This window comes from Melopsittacus undulatus, chromosome 10 (genome assembly GCF_012275295.1).
Source record: "Melopsittacus undulatus isolate bMelUnd1 chromosome 10, bMelUnd1.mat.Z, whole genome shotgun sequence".
NCBI lineage: Eukaryota > Metazoa > Chordata > Aves > Psittaciformes > Psittaculidae > Melopsittacus > Melopsittacus undulatus.
The window spans coordinates 34012974-34029089 of record NC_047536.1 but is presented as its reverse complement, the minus strand read 5'-3'; the positions used below and the strand labels follow the sequence as shown (position 1 = coordinate 34029089).

The window sequence follows — 16116 nt, the reverse complement described above, 5'->3', positions numbered from 1 at the left end:
CCCCATACACAGCAATGCATCCCAACCCCGACACTCCTTAAACACCCCAGGTGCAGCAAGAGCATCACAATGTGCCCTCAAAGGATCCAGGGCATCATCCAAAGGATGCAGAGCATCCTTGCGGACAGTACCATGCGCATCCTCAGGGTGCTGTGCCCCATCCGGTGCCCCCATTGCAGCCCTGGAACACATGAAACCAGCATCAATCTCTTCAGAAAAATATTTATTAGCTCACTGAAGCGACCTCATGGCTGCTGCTGCCAGAGCCAGCGGGCAGAGACCCCAGCACAGCCAGCACCGAGTGCTGCCCACTGGAGACAGCGTGAGCATCACTGCATGTGGGCCCGTGAATGGGGCCATGAGACACGCAGCCAGTTAATAGGGTCGAAGGAGTCCCTGGGATTGACCACCCTGCTCCAGAACAGCTGCTTGAATCCAGCAGGGAGGGAACAGCAGCATCCGGCCCCCATGGGATGAGGCGCCCCAGTAAGATGCTGGACACCAGCCTGGTCCTGCACCCTGAGGTGCAAGGTCCTTGGAGCGCTGTTGAGCTCAGCTCTGCACATCCAACGTTTCCATCTCCCAGCGCATCCTTCACAAAGGGCTTTGCTTAAAAACTGCTGTTTGCAGAAAATAACCCCCAAGAATGGAGTTTTAGAGAACACAGAGACCCCAAATCCTCACAAGTTACAGCTCCTCCGGCTCTCTGGGGTTCTCCTCCTCCCTCCTTCCCCCAGCAGAGCCGGGCAATGCATCGTGACCACCATCACAAGCTCCCACTTGTTCCTGCCACCCCAAGCCAGCGTCACACGCAGAAGCCAAGCTCCCAGGGCTTGTGCCCATGCTGCCATGCACAGCCTCTTCCTGCTCCCGATGGACAACCCGCTCCCCTCCCTGCAGCCCTTAGGGATGGGGAGCAGCATTCCCCTGACTCCCATCAGTCCACAGCAGCCAGATCGGTGCCTGCTCAGTGCTTCGCCTGCTCCTCCTTCCTCCTTCTCCCTGCCCTGCATCCCTGCTCCTCAATGGACACTGCTCCAGGGCCGCCTGCAGATGAGGCAGGGCTGATGAGCCAGAGCAGAATAACTACCGCAAGAGAACAGGGGAGGAAAGCTTTATACAAATGTAAGCTTTTGGTTCTTTTTCTCTCCTCCAAACAGGCACTTCCACCTTCCCCTTCTCCAGGCATCCTTCCTCCCCCTCCTTCCCTCTGACCTGCCCCTGGTTACCGACATTGAGCCGCTCTGAGTCTCCTTAACCCCTGCCCCTCATCACACCACTCCTCGTCCCACAGCGCAGCCAGAGAGGAGGTGAGTTCCACCCAGAGCACGGCCAGCGTCCCTCCAGGCACGTCCCCCTTCACTTCTGCTCCGCCTCATCAGCCACTGCGGTCACCTCGATGGTGGTGGTGGTGGTGTGCTCATCCCCGGCGGCATCACCGGCACCGGAGGGGACAGTCACCACCGTGCTCCCACTGGGAGCCACCTGAGTCACGTTCTGGATGGCTGTGCCGAGTCCTGGCAGCGTGAGCAGCTGGAAGGGGCTCACCACCTTCACCACGGTGCTGCCGTCCTGCACTGCGGCCGTGCTCAGCACCGTCAGGTTGGAAGCGTCCGGATGGATCTCCACTGTCCCCGGGAAGGTGGAGCCGGCAGAGGCCAGCACCGTGTACCCCCCCAGCAGTGGGGAGGCCGGGGAGCTGGTGGCAGGAGGTTGGGATGAGCTCTTCCCCAGCACTGGGGCTTGCAGGGTTGAGACCACTTTGCCGAGAGGGAGGTTGGTGAGCTGGGAGACGGGCACGCCGGGGGTGACGGCGAGCTGTGCCGGCTGTGACAGCACCTGGGAGGTGATGGCAGCGGGGCCGGAGGTGGCCCTGGTCAGCCTGGGACGTTTCAAAGGTGTGGGGACAGAGACGGGTGTGAGGGTCATCAGGACGTTGTTGAGATGCTGTGCTTTGTGCTTCAGCTCCTTCGCTCGCTTGCGGTGCTCGTCACACTGCTGCTCCAGAGCTGCGGAGGGAAGAGGGATGAGCAGCAGGGATATGGCAGTGCCAGTCCCACCACGGCTGGTTTACCATGCACCAGCTTTAACATGACCCCCACTTCCTTGCACTTACCTGCTAAATCCCGTGTGTACTGCTCCCTCGAGCGATCCATCTGACACTTGTGGCTGGCCAGGACCTTCTTGACCAGATCCAGCATCCCAAAGTTCTGGACTACATTGTTGAGTAAAACAGCATCTTAAAAACAAGACAGAGACCTTTGAGTGAAGCAAAGTTCCCTGTGCAAATGAGTTCCAGCTTGGTAAAAAGCCACAGGACAGTGAAGGCATTCAGCAGAGACAGCCAAATGCTGATGGAGGGTAACCCAAGGAGAGGACAGGAGAAGTCATGAGAAAGTGCAAGAGGTCACTAGAGTATAAGCAGTCCTCTCCTGCTTAGCAGGGGTGATAAGGAATCTGCTGGCACAGTAGCTGGTTGCTGCATCGTTATTCTAAAGGCTTAAATTCCACCTCAGTTCCAAGCCAAGGTCTTGTCCAGACCCAGAGCCAGCAGACTGGAATCCCCAGGCACAGGGAACTGGGGAATGGGAGCCACCTGAAGCATCCCCAACCGCAGCCAAGAGTCTGTCTGGGGAGCAGCCAGAAGTGGGATCTGCTTACGATGGAACTATGTCCCTGCAGTGCCAGCAGATATCCCAGAGGAGAAAACCCCACAGGCCCCTAGCCTGAAATGACCCCTGGTCGTGCCCAGGCCCTTACCACCGAGCTGCAGTGGTGGATCCTGTGCTCGCTGCTGCAAGCCCTTCATGGTCTCCACCAGCTCCTGGTGGAACTCCTGGATCACTTCCTCCAGCAGCCCCGTGTCCTTCAGGCCTCGCCAGAAAGCAAAGGTGTCATCTGCAGAAAGAGAAAGCAAGAGAGAACCTCAGAATCCTCAGAGGGGTTTTAACAGTGATCTGCTCTGGGTTCCCATTCTGGCCCCACTAAGGGTCAAGCCCAAGGAGGGGCAGCTGGAAAAGGACCTGCTTTCCCCATCCTCTGGCACACACAAAGAGGACACCAATGCTACAAGAAGAGCCCAGAGAGCAGCAGAGCAGCAAGAAGGATTTAAGGACTCCTCTGATTTGATTTTCTTTTTCCCCTAGAGCCACACCAAGTATTTGACCTTTGCTTTGACATCTTAGTGCTGAGGAACAACTCCATCCCAAGACAAGGCTGCAGTCACACCTCACACAGGCAGGATGTAACACAGCAGTATGTGCCCGTAAGCAGCAATCGGATAATCCCAGTGGATCCTCAAGCAAAAGGAATCCTGTGCCTCATCCCTGCTGCTTCCCTCTTTCCCTACATCTCTTCCATCCTCTGCAGTGCTGAGCCCAGCAGATCCCAAGCAGTACCTCCAATGCTGGTGCTCCAGTCGCTGGCATCCTCACATGTTTCTATGGTAATCGTAGCTGGGGATCCGTTCACTGCAACCAATAGCAAAAGAAGAGAAGAAAAAAACCCAAATCCTGATTTTCCTGTGTGTTTCATGGGCTCTTCCCGAGGGAAGCATTCCCTCCCTCACTCCTGTGACTTCTCCTTTTCACTTCTATTTGACCACAGCTCTCAGAGCTGAATGAGACATGCATGCTTGCTGTGCCAGCACTATTTTTCCACACTGGAGTGCAGCATCCCAGGGGTTACTTCTGCAACCCTTGCACAAGAACACATGCCCACAAGCAGCACTTCCCCCCGTTCCCTGCACACACACAAGAACCACTTAGGGCAAAAGTCAAACAGATTTAGACTCTTCATTCCTTCTGGCTATCCTTTTCTTCCCCACTCAGTTTGTAGGGCTGGGATGCCTGGAGGGTTTCTAAAGCCTGGAAGGGGAGAGCATCCCCCCATGGTGTGCAGGGGGGCTCCCTCCCTCCAGCTCTGCCAAATCTCAGGGATTTTGTTACCATAGAGCCAAGGGAACCGGCGTCATTTGAGCCGTGGCAGAAGTGGGATGAGTGGGAATGTGGCCAGAGACCCACAGTGCTGCAGAGTTTAATGCTCAGCCACTGCCATTAGACCCAATTACTCTGCTCCTTTACCCTGACAGTCTTCAGGGTTGTGGTTATTCCAGCACAGCCCAGCAGCCTGGGCAGCATCTCCCCTTTAGCAAGTAGATGTCCATGGCTTGGACAGGCTGCATCATGCATTGGCACCAGCATCCCCACCACAGCCCCAGGCCATGATCCCAAGGGGCTCAGTCTGTCCTTGCTCTCCTCCCAGACACCATCAGGAGCTCCTTGGGGGCTCAGAAGCAACAGGAGTTAAGAAACATAGAAGCACTTAGAAAGCTTTCCAATAATAAAGCTGCCTGTAATTATAGGTAAAATTAAATATAGGTCTACAGCTGCACAGCCACAACAGCATTTAAATCCAGCTTTATGAACTGCATAGATGAGTGTAGATTGAAATGAGACACTATTGTATCCCCTAGTTCTCTTTAATCTCTCATCAGACAAAGCAGCCAGGGAGCCTTAAATGAAAACCTCTAAACTGTTCCAGAAGGCAAGTTATTGCTGGGAGGAGGAGGGACTCCTGCTCTGGCACCCTGCATGGCAAGAGAAGCCAAGCTGATCCCTGCTTCCAGGGATGATCCCTATGGACACAGTTCCAAGGAAAGAAGGGAACTTCATCGAGCAACCACTATTGTTCTCTTACAGACTAACTGCAGTCTTCTGCTTCAGTTATGCAGTTAGGGGTAAGGCAGGACAGCTCTTCACATCATGCAGTGTTACAGAGCAGCTGGGTGAGTTACTGCATCTCTGCTGAGATGCTCTAACAACGGCTCTGCTATGGGGCATCCTGCAACAGAGCAGGGAAAGGAAGCAGAGGATGAACCAACCCACAGAGCCAGAAGAGGCAACAGTAGGGGCAGTTGGTTAGGCAGCATTTTTGTGCTTTAGTGCTTCCATGTCCCCATTTTGGGGGTGAGGAATGGCTGGACGTACCATCCGCAGAGGCAGGAGTGAGAGGGATGTACTCAGTCGATGTCTGGCTGGTCAAGGACACCCTGGCTCCAGTCAGGTCGATTTTGGTGCTCCGACACGTGTTGGAACAGACCTTTGTGTGCTGGTAGAAATCCAGCTCTCCTGAGTCCATGATCTTCCTGAAAGACAGGGAGCAAGCACAGGGACAGGCACATGAGCAGGAGCAGAGAGCTCCGAGATGCAGCTCCCAGCAGCCTTCACCCCCAAACCTCTCCAAGCTCCAGATGAAAAGCAAAAGCCAGGAGAGCAGGGAGAGGCAACAGAGTGAATTTCCCTTGCTTGGGACTGATGAGCTCCTGGCTTGTTGAGGGATGAAGAACAGAAGGTCCCAGACTGGTCCCACCAGCACCTTCCCCCTGTGCACACCTGCAGCTTCCAGAAGGGGGGCTGAAGTCTCAGCTCAGGGTGAGACAGCACAAAGTCCCCTCCTTCCCTTTTTGACTCTACACCTCTAAAACAGATGGGGCATAACCCTCATTATAAGCTCAAATAAGGCCTCTCAGCTTAAGCAAAGGAGGTTGCGACATCAGTGTATGACATCTTCCCAGTAAGCATGGTGTTTCCAAAGCATCCCCAGCCAACAACAACCTGAGCTTCCCAATATTGGCTCTCATGGGTTTGCCTCCACACATTCCTCATCACGTTTTTCCCCTGAAAGACCTGCCTTGCCAAAGCATGTATAAGCCTATTATGCAAAATCTATGTGGAGCAAAAGCTGCTTAGAAGGAATATGGGAGATGCCTGCATTGAAGCAGAAGAATGAAGGCAAAGGCAATGTCACCCTGTGAGATGAGTGCAAACCCACCAGCAACTCCCAGGGAAAGAGGTGGTGCTTTTGTACCCTGCCTGCAGGCAGAGCCAGGCTTTAATTAAGCCACAGTCTCAGGCTGGTGCTCATGAAGCCCATAGAAGAATTAAATTACTGTAGTTAAGACTAGAGAAGAGAAATGCTTGCAGAAATAAGCTTTAACTAATTCCTTGGTGCAGAGAAAAAGGGAAGCAACATGAAGCAGACATGCTACAATGGGAGTGTTAGTGGATGACCAACGGACTTCCTTTTGATGGATGACATGGAGAACCTGTAGACAGCACAGCCTAACCACCAAGGCCATTAAAATCTTCCATGGTTTTATGCCAGCTGGAACTTGATGTGGTTCAAGTCCTAAAAGGACTGGGGGGATGTTTCTTACCCCAAACTATTCCCTAGGCACAAGGATAAAGCAAAGCCATTGGACAGACCACACTTGGGGCCAGGCTGTTATTAAGATAAACATCCAGTGGTGCATTTGCTCCCTCAGCAGCGAAACAACTGTGCCAAAGGCTCTGTTCTATCCCACCATTATCCCCCCAGGAAGAAGAAGCTTCCACTGCTCCTCTGTGGATACAAACCGGAGCATGATCCCATTCATCCGAATCGCCCGCTTCCAATCCTTCAGGGTAGACTTGCCCGCCAAGTGGACAAACTCCTTGGGACTAATGAGGTGATCGTCAAACTGCAAAGGGCAGAAGTGCAACATCAGTGTCACAAGCCATAAACCAGCCCAAGTGCTGCCCTGCAAGCATGAGTCCACAAGCCCGTGATGCCCCGATGGCATTTCCTGGTACCCAGTGGTGGGTGCAGCCACATCCCAGCCTCCACGTGCTGTTTAATACCACCAAACCAGATGGCTGACGCATACTTCCCCACCTTAGAGAACATTATTAAAGCCAAATATTGCTTTCACGGATGGCTGGTGAGCAGCTGCTCAAAGCCAAGGCTTAGGGAGGGTGTGGAGACAAGGAATTTGCTGTGTGACCAAGCCCAGGCAGGAAAAACACCCCACAGCTTGTGCAAACTGCCATGAACAGCAGTGACCTGCCCGTGCTCCACTCCTGAGCAGGCTCACAATGAAACCCAGGCTGTGGCCGGTGACGTTTCAGTCCAGGAGCACCCTACACCCCTCACGGGTTAAGGAAGGAGGAGCTCGAGTGGTCTTTGGCCTCCTGCTACCGTGCACAACCATCGCTATCAGGGAAACCTCTGGCCTCTCTCTGAGCTCACACCCACTTCCACCGAGAACCAGCTGCAGGGAGCTGGCACACACTGTACCAGCAGCCAGCTCTTCCCCCTGCTTTTACTGCCCTACACACCCAGCTGTGCCTGAACCCATGCAGGCAGCCTGCAGAACCATACAACACCGCGTTGGAAGGGACCTCAAGGATCGCCTGGTCCAAGCTCATTGACAAAGCATGATCTTAATGAGATGGTCCAGCTGCATCTTAAAAGGGTTTGACATTGGGAAGAATCAGGCAGTCCTCTAAAGAGCTGCTTTAAAGCCCAGCTCAAAGGATTTCCCAAGTCCAGGCCTCCTCTTTCCAGTGCTTGCTTTGACCAGCATGGAGCTTACTCATCAGTAGTAAATGAGAACCTGCTTCTCTGAGCACATTGTCCTCTGCCTCAGGGATGGAAAAGACCATCTCTCTTATGAATGGCAAGGACCTCTGGAAAGCCCTTTTGCAACAGAGCCCAGAAGAGATGCTCCCTCAGCAGGGTATTGTTTAGCTCATGTACAAATGCCAGCAATGCCTCACTCATGGTATGGTCCTGAATTCATGCAGATTTTAACCATGAGTTATCCAGGGCACAGCAGAAGCTGTTCACTTGACCCCCTTCCTATAAACTCCTCCACTTTCAAACTGAGCAGACACTGAAGTGCCCAGTTTTCCCAGTCTTTCCAATAATGCAGTTAAATTGAAGCCGCATCTCTCCAACCAGGACTGCTCAACTTGGCTGAAGAGACCAATATCAGGACGCACAGTACCAAAACTTCCTCCTTTCTCACTGTGACATGGCTGTGATGTGAAGCAGCTCACCAAAGCTCATCAAACCCAGGACAAACCAGGTGAGCTGGCAACACAGGCAAGGGAAGGCACCAGTCCAGCACCAGGGGTTTCATTCTCACCTGCACACACTTCACATTGATCCCTGGGCACACAAACTTTCTCCAGATGAGGTTGGCTTTGCTGTCCCCGCAGGTGATGGGGTAGACAATCTCTGCCTCCAAACTGTCCTCATCTTCAGCCATCTTCACTTCTCACAGGGAACAGTGGATGGGACAGATCAAAAGGAAACATGAGTCCCAGCCCCAGATTCACCACCCAACACATGCAGTGATAAAGCAGTTTTAAAGCTCAGCATTAACAACCACACATGTAGTCAGTGCATGGTGGGGGGCGATGGGGTTTGTGGCCACCACTCGCTTGCACTTGGCTACCAAAGCACCCAACCACCCCCATTTCTCAGGCAAAACAGCCCAGGTGGATGTGGCTGCAGCTCAGTGCGTGAAATGTGAGAAATCAGCAGCCAGGGCTGGAAAAAACACCAGTTCCTGAGAAAAGGAAACGGCTGTTTGGGTAATTACAAAGTCACCCTTGTTTTAAACTGTTGCAAGTCAACTCCAGCCCAGTTGGTCCCAATCTTTGCTCACTAAATTCACTGGGAAGCAAAGCCAGTGAGTTTGCTGCAAAGCTGAGATCCCCACCACGAACTAGATGTGCAGGAGCCAGCAACAGCAGGCTCAGGGACTCATCCTGCACCAGGAGAGGGCAGCAGCAGCCCAGCCAGCAGCTGCCAGCTCCTGCACCTCCTGGTCTCCCCTGGGTGCTGGGGAGAGGATCACTGGTACCCCAAGAGAGCATCCCCAGCAGCTGGACCCTACCAGCAGCATCAGCACAGGGTTGTGCCATGTTGGGGTGGTGGAGCTGGCACAGCTCAACCAAGGGGCTACATCAGGGGCTGCACCTACCTAGGACGGCTTCCTTCAGATGCGTGGAGGCTGTGAAGGCAGCAGCAGCTGCTGCAGCTGCATTTTCAGTCTCCAATGTGTCTTCATTCATGTCACCACTGGTAAGAGAGTCAGAGAAGCAGAGTTAAGCCACATGGAAATGTCCCCCCCACATCGGTGCCCCATGGAGACACTGCTCCAAGCCATTGACACTGCATTTTCCCACGAGCTTGAAGTCAGCTCTGGTTTTGAGGCTCAGCTCCAGTTTTCCATATGGAGATGAAGAGCCCCACAGCAGGACCACCACCAGCAGCCTGGCCAGCTCTGCCAGCCCCAGTGAGCTGCCTCCAGTGCACTGGGAGCTGCTGGGCAGGGATGCTGTCAGCACAGCCCCTTGCTCAGAAGTTGTTGCCAGCCCCTGGCTGCTTTGCTTGAGAAGATGTCCCCAGGACAAACACGTGTCAAACATGCTGCTGCTGCCAGGGCAAGGGACTGCCTGAATCCCCTGGTACATGGGATGCTCCCAGAGCTGCAAACACACTACAGAGGAGTCTGACAAACCCTAAAACAGCAGATCCAAGAGCAGAGATAATGTGAGCTGGAGAATCTCATGATCCAGCCTCTGAGCTTCTTTCAACCCAATACACCCAGTATACTCGATGCATTGGTAACTAGGAAGTGCCTATTAGAGCTGGGCTTGCTCAGCCTGGAGAAGGCTCCTTAAGGGGAGACCTTTGAGCTGCTCCAGTGCCTAAAGGGGCTCCAGGAAACCTGGAGAGGGGCTTGGGACAAGGGATGTAGGGACAGGACAAGGGGAATGGCTTGAACCTGCCCAAGAGAGGGGAGACTGAGCTGAGCTCTGAGGCAGAAGCTGTTCCCTGTGAGGGTGCTGAGGCGCTGGCACAGGGTGCCCAGAGAAGCTGTGGCTGCCCCATCCCTGGCAGTGCTCAAGGCCAGGTTGGACAGGGTTTGGTGCAACCTGCTCTAGTGGAAGGTATCCCATGCTGATACCATATGATCCAACCTGTGCATCAGGGCCAGCTCTCAGCAGGGACCATTCCTGATCTGTTCTAAGATTTGGTTTTGCTATGGAAGATGTCCAATTACTGCAGCTAGCTTGTCCTGCAAGGGTGGGGAGGAAACAACAGTTAACTCTTCACATACTTCAGCACATAAACTTCCTAAGGATGACTGTAAGGAGAAAACAAACCTGAAACCTACCCTGGTTTGGTATCACGTGAATTGAAAGACTGGCCCTAGTGACTCATTGGCAACCACACTCCCCACCCGTGGTACCATGGGGACAAGCAAATTCAGGAGCAACTGGTTTTTCCATCCTGACCTCCTAACACACAGCTAGGGTGGAACTGCAGCTTCAAAGCACCCTTCCCTTGCCAGTTGCAGAGCAGGTACCTGGTGAGGAACAGCACCCAGATAAAGGCATTGGTGTGGGCAGAGCCCAGCCTCCCTGGGTAACTCAGGAGATGCTGCCTCAAAGGCCTGGTGGGACATCACACTGCCCCTGCCCAAACACACAGCCCTCGAGGAGGGAAAGGTGATGGGCATTTGCACATGGGTGAGTGTCAGAGGTAGCAATTTGACATGAGGAAAAGGGAAGAATCATAACCTGGGGTTTCTTCATCAGTTTGCTGCATGGTTCTTGCATTTCTCCACAGGCATTTGGAGTGAGTTCCACTTCAGCAGGGTGCCAGCAGCAGCCACAGCTGATGTGCAAAGCCCTGCACTCCCTGACTCTGATCTCCCACCAGAGCAGAAACCTCCATGGACTTATCCAGAAGAGAAACCCCAGCAGAAAGCACCTAAAATGCAGCTTCCTCCAGGACCCCACCACATTCACACCACTCCAAAAAGTAACCAAAAGGCATGACTGGATTGGGATAAATAACCCAGCCCACATGTGCCACCCCATCCTCCAGAGAGGAACAAGCTTCTACAGCCTGTATGAAAAGCAGCCTGTGTCTGCTATGGAGATGTAATTGGGTGGGGAAGAGAAAACCACAAAAGAAGGGTGAGTTTCTCCACCCTGCTTCCCCCATCCCATTCCAGAGGGACAGACTGAGGCAGATGGGAGAGCAGGAGAAGACTCAAACACCTCCCAGGCCCCAGCAGTGCATCCCACCAAGCGGGTCCTGCCTTCACCGGTTGCCATGACGAAGCCAGGGGAGGATGGCTCTCATCTTCCTCCCTGGGAGGATCCATCAGCCAGATGGAAGAGGAGAGTGTGTGCTGATAAAGCAGTGGGCTTGTCCCCTGTCTCCTCCACTCCTGCCTTGCCTGGAACCTTGAGAGAGAAAACAAAGCCTCCACCAGAAACCTGCACTGGGAACACTGGTCAGGAACACAAGCACCTCAGAAGAGCCTCAGGGACAGATCCCTCCCAGTCGCAGATGGGAGAGAAAAGCTTCTTGTTGGTTGTTACTGTTTTCCCACTCCCCTCTGCCTTTTCCAGTCAATCTTAGGAACACATGAACTAATTAAGCTCTTCACCATTGCTTGCATAATCCCTTTTTAAATAGCAAAACCATCCCCAAAGGAGCACTAGAAAGGAGGAGGCAGCCCCCAAGCTGAGCTTGGTTTCTAAGTACCACATAAGACAAGTTGAAAGCCCTCTGCCCATGTGAGCAGTGACTGAGCCAAAGCTGAGGAATCCCAGCCTGTGCTTGCAGCCACTTCCCTTATACCAGCTGGGGCTGCAAAGAGGAAACAGAGGGAGAGGGAAGCAGAGTTGTTGTCTAAGGCTATGGAGAGTCCATTGGTGGCTCCTGCTGCCCCCCACCTGCCCCATAGCCCTGCTTCGTGAGGGGAGTCCCAGCAGCTGGCACAACAGGAGTTGGGCAGGTTTTGCTTCATGAACCCAAGATCCATGTCATTCCCATCAACCTGCTACTGTCCTGGAGCATGGAGGAGCAAGGAGCCTGCCCACCAGCCCTTCTGCAGAGAGGTACATGGAAAAACCCCAGGGAATCTCTTAGAGCCTGCGAAGATATGCTCCACTGTCCTGCTACTACATAAAACTCATCCTCTCTCCACTGTGTGGGGCTGAATGGCTCCCAACCATCCAGGGGACATCCAGGAGAGGATGAGAAAAGGTTTCCAAAGGAAAACAGGAAGGGAAATAAGAGAAAGGAAACAAAACTGTTTGAGCCAGCCTCTGTGTTCCTGGCCAGCACCCCACTGCTGCACACGGGTCTGCAAAGGCTCAGAGCCACATTAAAGCCAGAAACCATTCTGCATCCAAAGCCACATCCCAAGTTTCACATCTGGCTGCCTCTCCACTGAGGGAGCTAAGGAAGTTACCATGGGGCAGGCAGCAAGGAGTGGAGTCTTTCATCCCCACCATCCAAGGAGCATCAATGAGAACCTAACAAGGAACCGGAGACTGCCCAGGCATCACTGAGGTCCCCGCTGTGAGAATTGATGCAGGAGTAAGGAGCAGGGGATTAAACACATCCAGCCCTGCTCAGTACAAGCAGACTGGGAAGGCTCCCAGCCCATCACCTCGGTGAGCACCAGCCCTGTCTCTTACCCATGCTGGGACAGGTTGGTGGTGACCAGCACAGTCTTCACCTCCTCCACGCCGCCTCCATCCACTGCACCGTCCGGTGTCGTCACCACCACCACCTCCTCCATGTGCACACTGACATCCGGAGTTGCCATCACGAGGTCTCTGCCTGTGGAAACAGGAAGGGAAGCCCCATGTCAAGAGGTCTCCCTGCTGAAATCAGTCATGGGTGGCCCATCAGTGTGGTGGGAGCAAGGAGAGAGGAGGCTGCAGGGAATCTGTGCTCTGAAAGAGAAGGGATTAGCAAATCCCCAATTGCTGCATCCCAAGGAGGGATGATGGGAGGCTTGTAATCCAGCACCCACTGCAGGCTGGGTGAGGGTGATGGGCACAGTAAAGGGACCACAGGTGGTGAGGGACAAAGTGTGGGAGCAGATGCGAAGCAGAAAACTGGTCCTGGCCTTCACCAGAAGCTCTCTGAAGATACTCGGTTTGAAGGTGTGCTTCCAAATGTATTCCAAACTGCCTTGGAAGGGTTTCAGGAGCTCATCACTGCCTCCTCCATGGCAGAAATTGGGACTGTCCCCTCCTCCAAAGTCACACATACAAAAAGACTCAAACTCAAACAGCACTTCAAGCCTGCACCAGAACATGACACCTGAAAACTAACCCAAGGTGTGATAACCCAGCGCTGGACTTCAGTGCTTGAAGCCCTGCACATCCTGCACTTCATATGCAAGGAGAACCTGGGGGGAAACCCCAAATACTGGTGAGCTGCAGGCAGGAGGAGCCATGCACCTTCCTGCACCCATGGTTGTGCTGCATCCCCCTTCCTGCACTCATGGTTTGCTGCATCCCCCCTCCTGCACTCATGGTTGTGCTGCATCCCCCTCCTGCACTTATGGTTGTGCTGCATCCCCTCTCCTGCACCCATGGCTGTACTGCATCCCCCCTACTGCACTCATGGCTGTGCTGCATCCCCCCTCCTGCACCCATGGTTGTGCTGCATCCCCCCTGCTGCACCCATGGTTATGCTGCATCCCCCCTACTGCACTCCTGGTTGTGCTGCATCCCCCCTCCTGCACCCATGGTTGTGCTGCATCCCCCTGCTGCACTCCTGGTTGTGCTGCATCCCCCCTCCTGCACCCATGGCTGTGCTGCATCCCCCTTCCTGCACCCATGGTTGTGCTGCATCCCCCCTCCTGCACCCATGGTTGTGCTGCATCCCCCCTCCTGCACTCATGGTTGTGCTGCATCCCCCATCCTGCACCCATGGTTGTGCTGCATCCCCCCTGCTGCACTCATGGCTGTGCTGCATCCCCCCTCCTGCACCCATGGCTGTGCTGCATCCCCCCTCCTGCACCCATGGCTGTGCTGCATCCCCCCTGCTGCAGCCTCTGCACCGGAGCACACTGACACATGGGGAAGCCCTGGTGCTCGGGGATGCCATCACCTGCCTCTGCTGCCAGCTCAGCCCCAGGCCTGCTTCCCCAAGGGATTCCAGGTGACTCTGGAAGGGAAAGCAGGTTTTAAGCCATTTAAGCAATAGGAGAGGGCAGAAAGGGATAACTATCCTTTAGGAATACATGCATGTGTAAGCAGCCTCCAAACACCCCTGCTGTCGTTAACGTCATGAGGATAGCACAATCAAATCAGCATAAAATTCAGTACTTAGAGGCATAAAACTTTGCAGATCAGCTTCTGATGGGATCTTCAGCCCTGTTCCATGAGTGAACTCTGCCTGCATTACCTCCTCACACCGGAGAGCTCAGCATGCTCAGGTATGGAGAGGAAGGTGACCCCAACGCATCTCCCATCGCACCAACACATCACCCACAGCACCAGTGCAGCCCAGAGCCTTCAGCTCACCAAGTGCTCCCCATGGCCAGGTCTGGCCATCAAAACAGAGTCCTCTGGCTCCCACCACCCTCCCCAGCCACCATCAGAGCCATGCAGGGACCTGATGTGCCTGATGTGACTTTGCAATGCAATTCCTGCCTGCCTGACCTCCAAGATGCTCTTTTACTCCATGGATGCCACAGGGTTTATCCCAACCAAGCTGAAGGAGAAGCAGCCAACAAGAGCTTCAGTGTTTGCAGGAGCAAGGAACAAGCTGGACTGAAGGCAAGGGGAGAGAAACGAAAGGGTTTGCTACAAACCAGCAGCTGAAGCACTGCAGGACTGGGCAGGATGTGGGGCACAAGCTGCTCCCAGTTCCCTCACTCCTTGTACTGGGATAAAAGCCTGTGCTGGGTGCTGCAGTTGGTGGGCGATGCAATACATGGCATGGTTCAAGCACTGTGGTTTTCCTTCCTGCTCCATCCCTACACACCTTTCCTTTTGGGATAAACCGCTTCCTGCAGCCATAGCATCACCCGCAATGGCCTCTATCCTAGTGCCTGGCTTTGGGATGCTCCAGGCATCCCACCAGCACCATGGGAAGGCTTCAACTGCCCAAGCACGCACATGCCTCCAGGCAGGAACCAGTGTGGGATGGCCTGAAACCAGGCTGGGAACACCAGCAATGACCAGCAATGGGGTGCAGGGATGGGGAACAGGGCAGGGAGCACCCGGCTCACCCAGGGCTCTGCACCCCTCCTGGTGCACATCTGGGGGTGCTGAGTGAGGCTCAGCGGCTGCAGGAGACTTTGGGGTGTGGTGGGGGGAAGAGAAGCGGGATTTTGGGGTGCGCTGTCAGTGGAGAAGGGCACAGAGCAGGGGGGCCATGGCTGTATGGGGGTCACAAGAAGGGGATAGATGGGGAGAAGGGATGCAGGCTGCCTGCAGAAGGGGGTGCATGGGGAGGGAGCTACATGGTGAGGGGGCTCCATTGGGGTGCACAGGGCGGTAGGGGAGGGGGTATGAGGGTGCATAGAAGACATAAGGGGTCGCAAGAGAGTGCACGGGGGTGCGGAGGGGGATGCACGGGGGGGATGCACAGACCGGGGGGGTCCGGATGCCCAGACCAAGGATACACGGGGGGGAAATGCACGGACACGGTGGGGATGGAGGGGATGCACAGACCGGGGGTGCACGGGGGGCTCCGGATGCACAGACCGGGGGTGCACGGGGGGTAAATGCACACACACGGTGAGAGGGGGGGGGGGGATGCACAGACCGGGGATACACGGGTTGGGGGGGGGATGTTAATCTCGGGGCGCCTGTAAGGGCCGCACACGGTGTGTCCCGTCCCCCCCCCCCGCCCGCAGCGGGTCGGCGCGCGCGCTCCCGGTGGCAGCGCCGGTCACGGGGGGGGGGGGAAAGAACAGGGGTGGGGGGGGTAAGGGGGGGGGTGCGCGTGGGCGCGTTCACGCTGGCAGCGCCGGGAGCGCGGGAGGGAGGAGGAGGAGGAGGAGGAGGAGGAGGAGGAGGGGAGGAGAGCGGAGGGGGGGGGGGGGGGGGGGGGGCGGCCGGGCGCTGCCGCCGTCGCCTCCTGCCGCTGCCGTAACGTCCTGACGCTCCGCAGGGACCGGACGGCGCGTACGGAGGCCCCGCGGCGGGCGGCGCCGAGGCCTCCGCGCTTACCTGGAGGCCGACGGGCCCCGGTGTCGGCTCCGGCGGCGGCCGCTCCGGTGCGGGCGGGGGACGGGAGGGGAGGGCGGCGGGGCCGGGGTGTGAGGGGAACGGGGGGTGGGGGGGGGGGGCAGGGAAACGGGGCTCCGCCGCGCGCGGCTCCCGGCCCCCCTGCGCATGCGCACGGCCCGGCCCGGCTCCCGGGACTTATTTGGCGGAGGCGCCGCGGCCCGCGCTGGATGGGAAATAGCGACCGGGCCGGCGCCGTGCGCATGCGCGCGGACGGGGC

General features: G+C 55.6%; 1 protein-coding gene across 1 annotated transcript; it reads right to left on the bottom strand.

Moving 5' to 3' along the window:
- Positions 1-210: 210 nt before the first annotated feature.
- On the bottom strand, positions 211-15905 carry GMEB2 (glucocorticoid modulatory element binding protein 2). Its single transcript, XM_034067166.1, has 10 exons — positions 15840-15905; positions 12339-12483; positions 8813-8910; positions 7970-8097; positions 6417-6520; positions 4989-5146; positions 3399-3470; positions 2761-2898; positions 2117-2239; positions 211-2009 (listed from the first exon to the last, which is right to left on the bottom strand). Exons 2-10 carry the CDS (start codon positions 12467-12469, stop codon positions 1360-1362), a joined length of 1602 nt encoding a protein of 533 aa, XP_033923057.1. The 5' UTR covers positions 12470-12483; positions 15840-15905; the 3' UTR covers positions 211-1359.
- Positions 15906-16116: the final 211 nt, after the last annotated feature.